The sequence below is a fragment of the Watersipora subatra genome, chromosome 2, assembly GCF_963576615.1.
Source record: "Watersipora subatra chromosome 2, tzWatSuba1.1, whole genome shotgun sequence".
In the NCBI taxonomy this organism is placed as follows: domain Eukaryota; kingdom Metazoa; phylum Bryozoa; class Gymnolaemata; order Cheilostomatida; family Watersiporidae; genus Watersipora; species Watersipora subatra.
The window spans coordinates 37,131,912-37,149,414 of NC_088709.1; the positions used below are offsets into that span (position 1 = coordinate 37,131,912).

The 17,503-nt window shown below is 33.3% G+C and overlaps 1 protein-coding gene across 1 annotated transcript in view; it reads right to left on the reverse strand.

Moving 5' to 3' along the window:
- LOC137388172 (kinesin-like protein KIF21A) overlaps nucleotides 1-16,452 on the reverse strand; it is a 31,719-nt gene extending 15,267 nt beyond the window's left edge. Inside the window, exons 1-3 of the mRNA XM_068074676.1 lie at nucleotides 16,331-16,452; nucleotides 15,847-16,046; nucleotides 14,386-14,483 (exon numbers count right to left, since the gene is read on the reverse strand). Of these exons, the coding sequence (XP_067930777.1) occupies nucleotides 14,386-14,483; nucleotides 15,847-16,046; nucleotides 16,331-16,397 (365 nt within the window). The 5' untranslated portion in view covers nucleotides 16,398-16,452. The remainder of the gene's footprint in view (nucleotides 1-14,385; nucleotides 14,484-15,846; nucleotides 16,047-16,330) is intronic.
- Nucleotides 16,453-17,503: the final 1,051 nt, after the last annotated feature.

Here is a 17,503-nt window from a genome sequence, read left to right on the forward strand (position 1 = left end):
TATATTTATTTATCAGTTAGTAGGCTGCTATGAATTATATATTAATTAGGAGGCTGCTGCTATTTTTACATCATTTAGGAGGTTGCTATATCTTACATATCATTGCAGATGTTGCTATGAGTTACATAGAATTTAGGATGTTGCTATGCCTTATAGATCACATAAGAGTTTACTATAATTTGAATTTCATATAGTTGGTAGCTACTATTTATATATCAGTTAGGACACTGCTATGAATTATATATTAATTAGGATGCTGCTGCTATTTATATATCATTTAGGAAGTTGCTATATCTTACATATCATTGCAGAGGTTGCTATGAGTTACATAGAATTTAGGATGTTGCTATGACTTATACATCACATAAGACCTTGCTATAATTTGAATTTTTCATAGTTGATAGCTATAATTTATATATCAGTTAGGAGGCTGCTATGAATTGTATATTATTTAAGAGGTTGCTGCTATTTACATGTATATATCATTTAGTCGGTTGCTATAACTTATTTATCGGTTATTATTACATAACAAACATAATTTATAGACTAGTCAGAAGGTTGCATGAAACTTTACAACTTGTATCTTATAGCGATATACCTTTCACATATGTAAAAAGCTATTTAACTTAAATATAGGTTCTAGAGGTACCTATGACGTATACAGTGTACATACTTCAGAAGGCTATGATCGATTATGTACTTTGTTAAGAAGATAGCATAACTTGCACACATTAGCTAAGAAGCCATAAAATCTTGTTCTCTTTTAACAACTTATACGCATAATGACTTATCTGACTTATGACATTTCAGAAAAGTAACAAAATTATCTAAAAACACTCACAAAATTTTACTATAGAATCTACTATATCTTTGTGCCTATTGGTGCGATCATGAGTTGTGGGCAAACCGGCCTCTGTTGCACATTTCCAAATATTTTTTCTGAAATAATTTAATTGTTGTTAAAACTTACATATTGTATAGTATGTTAAACTTCAAGGTAGGATTCCATAAATGTGTATATAAAACAACAACAGCCACCATGCTTGATACCAAAAAATTCAACTAAAGTACCATAGAATGGTTGTTGCTTAGTCGCCAAAAGGAGTAAATTTATTCAGACGTCAAGTTTAATGCGATATTACAAAAGCCTCAACAACAACAAGACCCTGCTGCCAGTTTAATTTTGCAGCTTCTTGAGTAAGTTGTGGGCTCGGGCGTAAGTCATCATTATAATTTTCAAACACCAATTTCTTTTAACAGTACACAGCTCTGACTTGTTGGTAGTTTGCCTAAATCTTCCAATCATGGTTTTTTGAACTCTCCATTTTCTTTTAGGCTGCATAGCTTTCTGCTCATTAAAATAAACAAATAATGTAACTCAATATTTATAAATATGGTCTATGTTATAGTTTCTTATTCAGTAACATATCGCTGCTGCACTGCATACAAAAACTTAAAAAAGTTAGTTGGAAACAATGCATGGACGCAACTCAGTTACTGTGACTGCTAAAATGAAACTCACACATTTTTCCTTGCTGTGCATATTATCTACAGTAATAATATGATTTACTTGCACAACATACTTAGTTACTCAATCTAACATACAATAACAGAAATGTCTTTCTATTCATCTTAAGCCACTCTTAGAACGTTAAGTAAAAACATTTCCCCACTCGGGGATGGAACCTGGAAAGTCAGGTTGCAAAACCGGCGCAATACCGCAACACCATAAATTGGGTAGATTCCAAACAAGCCCATTGTGTCTATGTAGAAACCAAGAAAAAAATTAATGTCACATAGAGAGCCAATAAAATACAATAACATTCTATTTTGAGGGCATTTTCGCTTTTCAAAACTTTTTTTTGACTGCAATTTATTGTTAGCGATGATCAGTCGGGCTGAACCTAGCACGGCACCAAATTTTTTCTAACTTCAGATCTTTCGACTTTGGGTGGTTTTATTGATCAATAGTAATACTGAGTCCTATTATTCACATTTTACCAGTAATAATAATGCCCTGAACTGTCAAGAAATTGATAAAACATTCTACTCAGACACATTCACTTAAATTTGGAAAATGATCCAAAAAAAGTTATTTCTTATTGTGTAGTGAATTTCTGATTTTTTTAGTTAATCCAGTAGAATACCTGGCATAATTACTCAACATTTTGCTTGCATAACTAGTTCAATGGGATTATTGAGGATTAGGTTTTGCTTTGATCATTCAAAATAAATATGAACATTCTTTGTCTTGTAATACAGGTCTTTTGTAAAAATTAGCTCAGTTGATTAAATACTCTGGAGCGGCGAGCAGAAAAACTAAAATTTGGTTTAGTAACTAGTTTTACCAACATAGGGCAGAGTACTGGCAGCAAAAACTGAATAGAACATGGTGTTTAATTAAAATTTAACTTAAAAAACGTTTTATTTTGTTTTGGTAAGCTTGGAGAATATATACTAGCTATGGAGCAAAATATTATTTTGCTCCAAATACTTTACGAAACAAGTGGTAATAATTTTGTTGATGCAAATTGTACTGAAATTATATTTGCTACGAGCACCAATGGAAGTCAAAATAAGTAATAAAATTCTTACAGACCTTTTAAAAAACAATGGCCTTTGCTGCTACAAAACAGTGAGTAGACCCATAGGAAAAGAAGTATATGTTCTTATACTGCTAAAACTACCTTTGGCTCAGAAATCAGTTTTGAAAAGAGCAATGAATTATAATATTGGCATTGGCATAATGTTGTGATGGCTAGGAAACAAAGCTGGGTCTTGCACATGAGGGTAATTTAGCTAATGTAAATAGATTTCCTACACTATCTAATTGAAAGCATCAATGCAAAATCTAAATACACGTAACTACTTACTAGCCATAGTACAGAGTGACCTTTTATTGTTGGTCCACATAGCATCCGTCTGCTTTGAGCATCTTTAAACTCTATTAAAGTTGATTTCATTATGAGCTCCCATGATATTTTAAAGTATTAAAATGGGCAAATACAAATTGCAATTTCAGAGAACTATTCAATTGAAGTCATATGCCACAAAAATTTATCTACTTTGTTTGTAGAATATTCTATAAGTGCTAACACTACATTTGTTTTAATTTTTAAAGTTGACACCAAAAATTGAGCAAATTATGTAGCTTATTAGTAAAACTTTTGTTAACATCAGTAAACAAACCGCATACATGCTGCCCAATACCAAAGGCCAAAAATAACAATATATATTGCTATTTATATTTTTACCAATAGTTTTCCAGTTTTGTCTTTGTATTGCAATTTATATGCAACCTATTGTATTTCAGGTTTGAGCAACTATGAGTTTTAGTAGTGTTCCGACCCTTCTTATCAGGTTGTTTCAACATTTTGAGGTAACAATGAAAAGCCATGAGTGGAATTTCTAACAAACTATTAAAAGCAAGTCATTGCGCAACTTCAGCAGCATCTTATATATATCATTTGCCAAACTCATGGTCTTGAATCATCAAAGTTCACCAAATCATTCAAAAAGAAATACAAATATTTGTACCGCTAATTATTCTATAGCTTAAGGAATAGTGAAAACATAATATTATTATGTTTTATTAGTTTTTTTGAGGCATTGATCAATGTTCTAAAAAAAGAATCAAGGAGATTGACCCACTAGGAGCTGAGATATAGCCAGCCAAACACAGGTCTACCTAATAACGAATCAGAGGAAAACTCTTCGAAAATCCGGAGATATATGACATATGAAATCGACTTATTGGTCATGTGCCGGTGTTGCGCACCCTTACCACCGTTACGTATAATGATTGTTTTAGGCTACGAGATGTGAAACGCTTCTCGAGATAGTAAAGAATTTACAGACTACATGTAGCTCTGGTTTCTCAGAAAAATCAAGCAAACATGTGGTAAAGGCATTTGCCCACAACCCCTTGCCATGATTTTTCAAAACAGAAGAGCAGATTTTGACTCTTGTGCTTCAAATTTCAACTCGATCTCTACGGATCTTCTCCGAAGATCCTCTGTTCAACGAAAAACCTGTGTATAGTCTACATGCGACATCCGTAATTTGCAGTTTGTTTAGAATAAGAAATGGGATTGTGGATTTTTTATCATTCATCATTTTTCTACTGTGTACCTACTGCAGCATTCAGTAGATTATCATGATTATTGCCACTATTAACAGACGGTAAGTTCACTACAGCCATAATTTAAAAAAAGAATAACTTGACCGTTTTGCTCTTGCTGTATGAAAAGAAAACGATAACTTTTGATTTGATTTTTCTATTTATCTATTATCTTATCTATAATTATTTTTATGATTAATATAATAATCATAATGCATATTATACAAAATAATAATATAACTGCGTATGGAATAAATGATGTAACTAATATAATTTGTACATAAGTCCAATTGATAACCGAGATTAATGATTGATTTAATTGATTCCATTTATTAGCTATAGTTAAAGAAATCTGAAAAGCGCTAAATATGAGTCTGAATAAGGAAGCTAAGTGAGAGAACAACAAAACTGAACTGAACTAGCAAGATAGCGAAATGTTGCAAAATAATAGATGCGTGTAATCATTTTATGCTAAAACTAATCTACACGTCAGAGGGACTGGTTCGGAATTCTCAGAGCAATGATTGTTAGGCTCAATTTGATTGTTCTATACTTCCAGGGACTAAACCAATTAAAAGGCCGTGATTGTTATAGGAGAGCACATTAGTTGGTTTAATTGACCAATGCACACAAGTCGATTTCATACGTCATATAATGATGATTACCAAAACGCTTATGTTTTTTGGTAGACTTGGGTTTGGTTGGCTATATCTCAGCTTCTGGTTGGTCAATTTCCTTGATTCTTTTTTAGAACATCAGTCAACACCTCAAGATAAATAATAAAGCATAATAATATTATGTTGTAGTACAAGAATTTTTATGGTATTGACAGTGTTGTTCGAAGATTTCCCTGTAAAATTACCCTAAACTCACGAAGCAATTTGAAATTTTTGTTTAGGACTTTTCAACCTAAAAAGAAACATTTTTTATTTCTGATTTTCAAATTAGTTAGTGCTATTATAGCTTTCGCAAGTACATCCAGAATTGAAAAACAGAGAATTACTTATTTTAATGACATTATTGATGATTGTTGATGACCGATTCAGATTTTAGTGATTACACATATAATTAAAGTAGCAGCTCCAATAGTGACTCCAATGGTGGTCAAAGTAATAGTTTCGTATTGTAAGGAACATGGCAAAGCAACGTTTTTCGAGCTTCGAAGTGATCGTAGTTTCACATAGCTTTAGCAATGCACGAAGTAGGAATGCATTAAGTTTTTTGAATAGTGCTATTTTATAATGTGTTGGAAAAATAAAATCTATAACAAAAGTGTTTTAGATAGAATTTGAAGCTAATAAAAGTTGAACATATACTATGAAGCGCAATCGACAATTTTTGCCACTATAATTGGAAGGGTTAAAAACTGCAGTGCCATGGCATTCAAACAAAGGTTTTACAGTAATCTTATTTCTTATAAACTTTGTGAAATAAAACTTTTATTAATGTGGCGCGCTCCTGTGTAAATTAACCGTTAATCAGCAACATACCCCCCTTCAAAAAGGCGTTCAGCTGTGCTTTGTACCATTTTCCATCATGTGGATATAGTGCTTGGATGCGGTGACCAGGTTTCTACCAAAATAAGCAAAACAATTTGTATATCCCAAACAGATGTTATGCAGATTAAAACTTGATGCAAAAGATGCCTGAATTTTTAGGTTTTTCAGCAAATCCGTGTCCATTCCTCCCATTACTAAAATTCCATGAAGCAGTAATATTTTATCTCATGCGATATTCTTCTACAAAATTGAAACATAGATTTTAAAGCTTCAACAATTTAAAGGGTTTCATTTACTCCAGTCACCTACTTATGACTCAGCCTCTAGTTTAAATCTGTATCAAATTACCACTAAAATGCATCAACTTGTTAATTACAATATAAATAATACATTATCATAACTTTATACTGCCCTAAGCAAGCAAAACGCCCTATCTGACAAGTTTTTCAAAATTCACTTTTTTGTGCTTATATGTAATTTAGGTTGAGATCTAACATGTCTCGAAATTTCATATATCTGAGACCACCAGAAATAGCACTTTTCACAATGTGCAAAACGCCCTATCCACATTTACCACACATAAAGTGGCAATCAAAGTGCTCTATCTGCAGATACAGCGTTTTGATTGACCTGAACATACACAAAGTTGGACATTATGAGCAGCATTATGTAATCAAAGAGTATATAAACAAAGGGAAGCGAAACTGAAGCACATACATTTGGTTGTTTTAAGGCAGCTCGTACAAGCTAGTGCACTTCTAAGTGCTTAATCTTATTGCTATAGCAACATATATCATTTTGTTGACTAATTGCGGATTAATATCAGAATTTAAACTTGTAATCCTTTGATAATCCAGTAATGGCAAATGGTCTTGTGGCAAACTAACAATGAGAATCCAGTCCAATTAAGCAATCAAAAGGCCCTATCTGCTGTGATAGGGCGTTTTGATTGCCTAGTGCCAGCTTAGTAAATTGTCAATTTAAGCAAACAAAATGCTCTAAGTGAAATAACTCCTTTGATTTTAAAGTTTCATGAAAAAACTTTTTCGCTAAAGATTGTTGGATATCTCACCATAATAAATAAAAAAACAACTAAAATACTGCTAATACTGATGCCAGGCTTGACTAAAACGCGTTTGTGCTTGTGCTTGTGCTGAACAACTCACAAATATCAAGATGCGGCGTTTTGCTTGCTCAGGACAGTATAGTATACTAATAATTCCGCCTGTTTGGTGCTATCAATCAGCTAACACTACTAATCAGAATAAAAAGCATCCATAATAATTTTAATGTTTTTTAAAAAGTTACAAAAGTTAGGAGCATCGACAGAGTCACAGATATTCATCAATTGCTGGCTACCATGCTATATGTTACCATAATAATTTTAATGTGTGTCGGTTAATCTCACAAAGCTACCCTCGTGTATAATTACAAAGTTATCATTTTATGAAAATTAGTAATAATTTCATTCTTTTAGCATTATGAAGTTAGGGTTTCTTCACCTTTTTAACTTGACAATATTATGATCCTGCAATTAAGGCAGTAAAGTCCAAATCCAAAATAGCTGCGAAAACCTACGCATTGTTGTTTGCCGTCACAATTTGATGACATGAGTAAGTTGCTTAGAAATAGTATTTAAACTGGCTCGCCCTAATTATCAAAATAGGCCACTACCGGTCTAACCTTTTGCATTGGTATTGAAGCAAAGTAAAATACTTTTCATGATGCCTTTTCACCATAATATGGTACAATTAATTCAATGACAAAATTGGCAAAAGTAATATAAAACAATTGTGACAAACAAATATACCAATTGTGACATGCTTAGTCTGTTCTTCTGCTGCTACAAAACCCTAAATGGCTAGATGCATGAAAAAAGCAAAAGGTTTAGCGGCTATAATCTCGCTAGAAGGTTGAACTTATGTGATAAGTCTTTAGGTTGTGTAGGAATGAGAAGTTGACTTGTTTCTTCCAATCTATTTAATCAATTGACTAGCATGCAAGAAGATAGCAAGCCATGCCACATTAGGACAATGAGTCAAACCATTCTCCTAATGTGGCATGGCTAACGAGTCTAATGAGCACAAACCACAATTGCATAAGTACATAGGTGATTTCTGCTAGTGAGAAGACCTTGGAGAATAAGACCACATTATGCAATTCTGTGCAGATTTTATTACTGCAGTTATAATTGTGCTGCAATACTTCTAATAGAGTGAAAAGCAAATGAGCTGCCCAACCACAACCTCCTTCATTATAAAGTTACAAAGAATAGGAATAACAACAATAGCTTTCATTCGGAGGCTGAGGCTATTGAGAAGTAGAAAGTGAATTAGCTAAGCAGGCAATAGTAGAACACACATAATAAGAGCATAGGTATCATGATTGACGTGTATGCAGGCAATGAATTTATGTACAATTTCACTACCAAATTTTTTAGTAAAGCTAGACACCTTTGGCTAAAGAGTGCTAGATATAGGTCAAAACAAGCCAGTGACAAATTTCATGTTATGCATCCTTGTTTGGACACTTTATTTCTAAGGTGTTTAATGCATTGGAAGTTTAACATAAAAGTGTGCCAAGAATGCACAAAGAACATTGACAGCAATAACTGCATAGTACTGACAGCAATAACTGAATAGAACATGCTGTTTAATTAAAATGTAACATAAAAATAAACGTTTTAGTTTGTTTTGGTAAAAACAGCAGCAAAAATTGCTGCTGTTTTTGCCAAAACTTGCAGCAAAAATGTTTGTTGTGCACATAAAATATTGTTTTGCTCCAAATACTTTACGAAACAAGTAATAATAACTTTATTGATGCAAGTTGTACTGAAATTATATTTGCTACGAGCACCAATGGAAGTCAAAATAAGTAATACAATTCTTACAGACCTTTTAAAAAAATGGCCTTTGCTGCTACAATACAGTGAGTAGACTTATAGGAAGTGAAGTATATGTTCTTATACTGCTAAAACTACCTTTGGTTCAGAAATCAGATTGAAAAAGAGCAATGAATTATTATAAGCATTGGCAAATGTTTGTGATGGATAAGAAACAAAGCTGGGTATTGCACATGCTGGTAATTTAGCTAATGTAAATAGATTTCTTACACTACCTAATTGAAAGCATCAAAGCAAAATCTAAATACATGTAAATACTTACTAGCCATAGTGCAGAGTGACCTTTTAATGTTTGTCAACATAACATCTGTACCGCTTTAAGCATCTTGAAATTATATTAAAGTTGCTTTCATTATGAGCTCCCATGATATTTTAAAGTATTAAATTGGGCAATTAAAAGTTGCATTTTCAGAGAACTTTTCAATTCAAGTCATATGCCACAAAAAAATCCTCTGCGTTGTTTGTAGTATATTCTAAAAGTGCTAACACTACATTTGTTTTAAATTTTAAAGTTGACACCAATAATTGAGCAAATTATGTAACTTATTAGTAAAACTTTTGTTAACATCAACAAACAAACTGCATACAAGCTGCCCGATACCAAAGGCCAAAAATAATAATATATATTGCTATTTATATTTTTACCAATAGTTTTGCAGTTTTGTTATTGTATAGAAAATTGTATAAAACCTACTGTATTTCAGGTTTGAGCAACTATGAGTTTTAGTAGTGTTCTGACCCTTCCTATCACGTGTTTTCAACATTTTGAGGTAATAATTAAAAGCCATGAGTTGAATTTCTAACAAACTATTAAATGCAAGTCATTGCGCAACTTCAGCAGCATCTTAAATAATATTATATATCATTCGCCAAACTCGTTGTCTTGAATCATCAAAGTTCACTAAATCATTCAAAAGGCAATACATACATTTGTATCTCTAATTCTTCTATAGCTTTTCCCTTTTACTGCCACCCATGTACAAATTAAGCTACCGGCCTACCGCCAGCCATTTCACCGAAAATTGCCAATTTAGCTTCATGATATGTACATGAAGCATGTATAGAACTTTGTTTCAACTTCAAACTTTATCTAGAAACTTTTTGTAATATATTTTATTTTGCTAAAATATTAACATATAGTGCTATGCAAAAATCAATGTACCTTCACTTTGTGCATTGCTAAAGCTATGTGAAGCTACGATCGCTACGAAGCTAAAACGATGCTCTACAATGTCCCTTACACTTACAAAACTATTACTTTCACTATCATCAGAGTCACTGCTGCTACTTTAACTATCTGTGTAATCACAAAAATCTGAATTTGAATTGGCTATAATGTCATCAAAATAAGTAATTATCTGTTTTCTGACTTGCGCGATACTTAACAAAACCTACACAAAAAATGACCATTTTTATTTTGAAAATTCCCAAAAAAGAATTTGAAACTGCTTGGTTATCTTAGACTAATCTTTTAGAGAAATCTTTGGACCACACTGACAATACCATAAAAGTTTTAAAATCATCGGTTATGTTTTCAACGGAGGATAAAATTAGGTGACCACGCAATTGTTGGAAAATTCGCATAAATGTGCATACGGCAGTAGCTGATAGATTTAGCATAAATTTGCATACGGTAGAGTAAGAATAAAAACAAACAAAATATTTGTCAATCACTTGTCTCGAAACATGATATCTCAAACCTGATAATTACTCTCAGTGTTGGCAGAGTAACTAAAAGTGGTAACAGGTAACCATAGAAAACTATTCATTTTATATAATTATGCAATTGCTAAGCAATTGCTACCATGACACATAAAGACTAAGAAGAGCAATACTAAATCTTTATGCTATGCTACATTCCTTTGATTGGTTTGCGCTATTTATATTATGTAATCTGCCAATAATAGATGAATAGAACACAAAAGTGGCATAATGGTTTATGTAAGCGTTTGAAATAATACAATGCCTATAAAAATTGACAACTTTTCTTACTGAAGCTATGGCTATATCAAATTATCCCACTAATTTTTGGCTCATATGTATAATGTGCTATTTTACAGCAACTTATTGCAACATCGCATACCTTTAATTTGATGTCTGCAAATCAGTCTTTGGTGTGGGCCATCAATGCTTCTCATCCAGCAGTTATCTATAACTAAAGCGTCATTGATTATTTGCAACTATACAAAGAAAAACTACTTTTGGGCATGATGTTACATTCTTACGTCAGGTATACATTTGCTAGTTACAGTAAAACTTTGTACAGTATATTTTGTGTTGGTGAATTTAAAGTTTTGCTTATCATAGTAACTTTGCCAAAACGTCAAACATTACTACATTTCAAAATACAACCTTACTGATATAATGTTTTATAGTTTGTAATCTATAATTATGAATATATGTTCAAAAATATTATAAAATTTGGTAGATGAAACCTTGATTATTTTGACATATTTTTATGCAAACCAACGTGTAATTAGCCACATACCTTTTCTAGAAAAGAACATCCAACTTTTTCTAATACTCTCTGCCATCTGATGAATATGCCATCTTGGCAATAATGCTTACCAAGTTTCTACAAAAAATGAAAAGATAATTCAAATAGCATAAACAGATATACAAACCAAAATGTATGCAAAGTACACATTTTAGTTCACTGGTTAGGTTTTTTTGGCAAACTTGAATGTCTGCCTCCTACTTCTGAAGCTCTATAAAACAGCTAAGCTCTTAACTACTACACAATTACTACACAAGACTCAAACTAAATACTAAAAGTTTTAAAATTCAAATGCTGCATATACCCCATTTACTTGCTTATGCCTATGCATGTACTACTATTACTTACAAAATCATAACTGAGATACGCAAACTCTCACTATTCATGATAACAATAATACAATTACATAATGATCATGTTATTCTAATATCAGTTTTGACTGTTGGTAGAACCACATTAATAACTTTACTTATCACTATAAAAAAGCATCAACAATTATAATAATAATAACTGAAAGTAGATTAAAGTTGGAGAATTAACTGATTCACTAAAATAACTATTAAGTGTCAGCTGGCGTGTCTGTGTTGATGTTACAAAACTCAACATTCGTGTAACAATAATGAAGTCCAAATTTAGGATTTTACAAAAAGTTTTGATATTCTCCTTTATGGTATTATAATGCTGACCTTTCTTTATTTTTCTATGCAGAACAGTATCAGCAGTTGGATGACATAAACGGATGTAAAAAAATATATCAAACGTGTTCTGTGCTACATTCCTTAAAAATTATAATAATTGAAACATACTTTTTTCACGCTAGTCCTATTTCAATATTAAATAAAATTTATACTGCTTTTATACAACTGCATGTTTCAAGTAAACAAACTGTAAATTGACTAAAATAACATGAACAACTTACCAAATGTGACGTGCTCCCTTACATGTAGTTATTCTGCTGCTACCAAGCTCTAGTAGACTACATGGGTGACGAACCAATAGTCCTAACAGCCACAGCAACATTATAACAGCCACATCTCTCTAGCTGTTATATACTGTTGTTATACTTTTGCCACTTTACTTCAATAAATTTAAAAAATCTATTCTTCGACTAAGAAACCATCTCTCAGGTATTGCTTTCGGATGCAAAGTTTCAAAAAAAGATTTATTTTGTGGCTGGATGCAACGGCAGCAAAAATATGGATTGTACTGATTATAGACTTATTTAAACTTTTACTACAGCCATGCTTAAACATCATTTGAAACCATAATGTGCAATTATTGTGAATTTTCACAAAAAAGAGCAGATCAATGAGAAACCCTGCAAAAAAGGGAGTGCTTAAATGGCAGTCTTGAAAACCATAAAGAGGGTCAGCAAATAAATTGTAATGTATTGTAGTTTGTTAATATACAACTTTATTTCTCAATAAAGCTACATATCATGAATATTAGCAAAACTGGCTGTATCCGACATAGCTGCTAATTCCTTGTATTGGCTGATGCTTAGTCATAAACTTATTGCAATATGTTTTTAAATAGATTGTGCTATTAACTGAAACGATACCAAAACAATTAAAAGTAAGAATGTTTTAAAATTGATATATGCCTCCTAGTTCCATATATAAGAGCCTCCTAGAGTTGATAATTTATTGATAGGAAATTACACATTTTCGTTGGAGTTGTCTCCTCTTTTCCATATATATGAATATAGATATATAAGGTGATTATGGGAATCATGTTTAAAATACTTCTATAGGGTTGTTAAGCACTATAAACACTGCTAGAATTAGGAGGCTCCCTGGACGCCTCCTAATTTTTCAGAGCCTCCTAACATGGATTATATATTGATAGAAGCCTCCTAGTTGGGAAATATAGTTCTATATATATATATATATATATATATATATATATATATATATATATATATATATATATATATATATATATATATATATAATTAATACAATCATGTTCCAATAAGGGTAATGACAACATCCAATAGATGTTTTGATCTTTACTTGACCTAGGTTGATACTTGTAAAACATAACTAGTTATTCAGTAGTCTCGATCTGTGTAGTCGCAGCAGATGTTTATGCCATGCGTCAGCTAAGAAGTTTGCCCGTTTTAAGAGCCTAAGAGTAATGACTATACATGTGTCCGACCTCATTTCTCCTAATGGCAGTGTCCAGCCTTTTACTGTACGCATCTATCTTCTTGCTGAGCTGTTCTCGCTTGCTAATGTGAAGATCCATCTCAGCTTCCATGTTGGCAATTGTCTGTTTCCGCACAACAACGGATGTAACGTACCGCTCAAGCTTGTCCCACTTGCTTTTCGCCACCTGAGTTAGAGTAATCAAGTAAAACATAGTGTCCATTAGCACAGAGGACAAGACAACATAAAATGTGTTTATATAAGAAACATGCCATACACAAAAAATACTCTTCCAATTTAAGTGGCAGATTATTTTATATTACTATAGGTTTGGCTGTAATCAGAAGAAAAAGTCACTAGTAAGTTGAGATTATAACAACAGGTTGTGAGAAACTTTGATATAAGAGGTGACATGAGATAACATGAGGTGCCATGAGATAACATGAGGTGACATGAGATAACATGAGGTGCCGTGAGATAACATGAGGTGACATGAGATAACATGCGCTAGACGTATCAACAAAAGGCAAATAGTAAATCGCCGTCTGAGCAACAAGCAGTTATCTACTCTGCAATTGCTCATTTAACATTGTCTAGTTTTATCTCAGCTATAAGTTACGACCAGGTTAGTGCTATGGCCCAGCTATAAGTTGTTCTTCAGTAACTAATATTCGCTACCAGAATACTGTCCAGAAATGAAAATCATTCTGAAGCAAATTTGGCAGATTGATTAGGACCAAGAGGTTAAAAAAGACGATGCAAACATTTACCTTGGGAGAGAAGAGCTGCTGACTTGTGCCAAGAAGCAGAGGACGATGAAGTTTTGCCAGATGAATTTTTATGGGAGAGGTTTGCCCTATTTTTGGCCATCACCCTAGAAGAGGCGGACGAGTCTCTTTGTCTTTTCCTCAACTGACTGACCTCTTCGTGCTTGCGCTGGCAACACAATACGCTGACTTATGCAAAGGCTAGGATAAAATAAAAATGATTTATATGTCAAGGATACATGAAATGTCGATGGCTATCCCAAGCCACCTACTTTTTACGACAGAATTAATTAAAACATCAGTAGACTGTTATATTCGTCCCGTAATTAATGAAGGCACTCTTTGAAAACTTAGAGACCCACATTTGAGTGTTGTTAAAGACCAACCTTGAGTATGGCATCTTCCTGTCTGTTTTGCAACTCCAACATGCGCACCTGATTGTCTCGTCGCCGCTTCTCTTTTTTCAGCTGTAGCAGCTCCTTATTCTTTCGTTGGTCACTAATCTTATTCTTCTCTGACTCCGTCTTCATCTGTGCCATCAGTCGCACCTGCAATAGCATCACCATAGTTGTCGAGATCTCCAAAACCAAGATCATGTGGTGGTGCAATAGTCAACACATTACGAAGATCCCAAAAAACTCATACGCCAAACAATTATTTCCCATTCAAACTTTTCCCTGACTAACACAGATATAAATATAGTAGTGATGTCTCTCTGTGTAGGATTAAGTAAGACATAAATATATATAGTGGTGATATCTCTTTGTGTAGGATTAACTAGCACATATAAATATAGTGGTGATATCTCTCTGTGTAGGATTAACTAACACATATATAAATATAGTGGTGATATCTCTCTGTGTAGGATTAACTAGCACATATAAATATAGTGGTGATATCTCTCTGTGTAGGATTAACTAGCACATATAAATATAGTGGTGATATCTCTCTGTGTAGGATTAACTAGCACATATATAAATATAGTGGTGATATCTCTCTGTGTAGGATTAACTAGCACATATAAATATAGTGGTGCTATCTCTTTGTGTAGGATTAACTAACACATATAAATATAGTGGTGATATCTCTCTGTGTAGGATTAACTAACACATATAAATATAGTAGTGATATCTGTGTGTAGGATTAACTAACACAGATATAAATATAGTGGTGATATCTCTGTGTGTAGGATTAACTAACACATATATAAATATAGTGGTGATGTCTCTCTGTGTAGGATTAACTAACACGTATAAATATAGTGGTGATATCTCTGTGTAGGATTAACTAACGCATATAAATATAGTGGTGATAACCCTGTGTAGGATTAACTAGCACATATAAATATAGTGGTGATATCTTTCTGTGTAGGATTAACTAACACTTATAAATATAGTGGTGATATCTCTGTGTAGGATTAACTAACACATATAAATATAGTGGTGATATCTCTGTGTAGGATTAACTAGCACATATAAATATAGTGGTGATATCTCTCTGTGTAGGATTAACTAACACATATAAATATAGTGGTGATATCTCAGTGTAGGATTAACTAGCACATATAAATATAGTCATGATATCTCTCTGTGTAGGATTAACTAACACATATAAATATAGTGGTGATATCTCTGTGTAGGATTAATTAGCACATATAAATATAGTGGTGATATCTCTATGTGTAGGATTAACTAGCACATATAAAAATAGTGGTGATATCTGTGTGTAGGATTAACTAACACAGATATAAATATAGTGGTGATATCTCAGAGTGTAGGATTAACTAACACATATAAATATAGTGGTGATATCTCTCTGTGTAGGATTAACTAACACAGATATAAATATAGCGGTGATTTCTCTCTTTGTAGGATTAACTAACACAGCTTTTGTATCGGTCAGCAAGCCTACCTTTATCTTCTTCATCTCATTCAGTTCAGTACTGAGGTCCCTGATGCGCCGGTCGTAGACAACTTGGTTCTTCATCATTTTGGCGTGCTCCTTCTTGGCAGTATTTACCTTATTGAGCTCCTGTTGCATGGTATCCAGCCGTTTCTCAAAGTCCATTTTAACTTTGCGCACCCGCTCCTCCGACTGCTGCTTCTTGCTGCCTGAAAACGGAACTCACATAACAGTTTATTTCATTTGTATTTGCTATCCTGGTAACTGCTGTCCGGTTACGAATTAGCTGGTTGCAAAGCTAGCTACACGTTAAGATTATCAAACGCATACCAATTACTATCTAAATGACAGATTATTACACCAAAGCCATAGCACTGTATGGACTGAACTTTATAACTTGTTAAGAGCTAGCTGATTAACTATTAACAGCTGATCTAACATATACTAGCTATAACAGCTGATCTAACATATACTAGCTATAACAGGAGGTTACCTAAGCTGCTTAGGACCTGGTCTCGTTCTCGTTCAACAGCCATTATTTGGTCCTGCAAGTTGAGCATTTCATCCTCGTAATGCTGACGAATTGTTTGCAGTTGTCGCTGGCTCCTTTCGAGTTCTTCAATCATTCTTTGTTTAAGTGAAATCTCTCCTGTCAGCTCTGCCAGGTCTTCTTGAAGATGGTCAGACTCTACAAGAATTAGAAATGATAAAAACCAGCTGATTATATCAAGTCCTGATGAGCATATGAAGGTTTTAGCAATACTTTCGACCAGTATTCATATGGGTAGAATAGCACCAGTGTATATACGTATATGGATAGAATAGTTACCAGTGTATATACGTATATGGGTAGAATAGTACCGGTATCTATACGTATATGGGTAGAATTGTACCGGTATCTATATGGGTGCTATTCTACCTAGTATAGATACTGGGTAGAATAGTATCTATACGGGTAATCTTGGCCTTGACCTTTAAACGGTTGCATCTTTAAACTGAAAGCAGCTGTCATATATGTTATAGCAGTTGTTATATATGTTATAGCAGTTGTTATATATGTATTAGCAGTTGTTATATATGTTATAGCAGCTGTTATATATGTTATAGCAGCTGTTATATATGTTATAGCAGCTGTTATATATGTCAAAAAATGATGCTAGTAAGCGATCAATAAAAGTAATCTAGACTTGCACACTACAACATTTGAAGCAAAGTTTGAAGAAAAATAATGATAATTCCGATGACAGTCACGCAGACTCGGACAGACACACATCCAAAAGAATGCTAACAACTCCAAAGACACATACACATAGCACGAGGACAGATGCGCAGACTTGCATAGACACACACATGCATGTTCACACATACAAACAAAACGCATACACATACAAGCGCGCACACACCCACACGTGGACGCACATGCATACACACACGCACACACACACACAGGTATTCAAACACACATTAAATAGTGTTAAATGTATCTTTTACTTGCGGATATAAAACTTGTTTTTAAAGTGCACGGTAACCTCTTGACAGATTAAAACAGCTTCGCGTGATTGAATAAAGTTCCCCACATTAAATCTCGCGAAATTGCCGCATTTGGAAAAATGTTTGCAGAGCTTTGATGGTAACTCTAATAATAGTCACGCAGACACAGAGACGG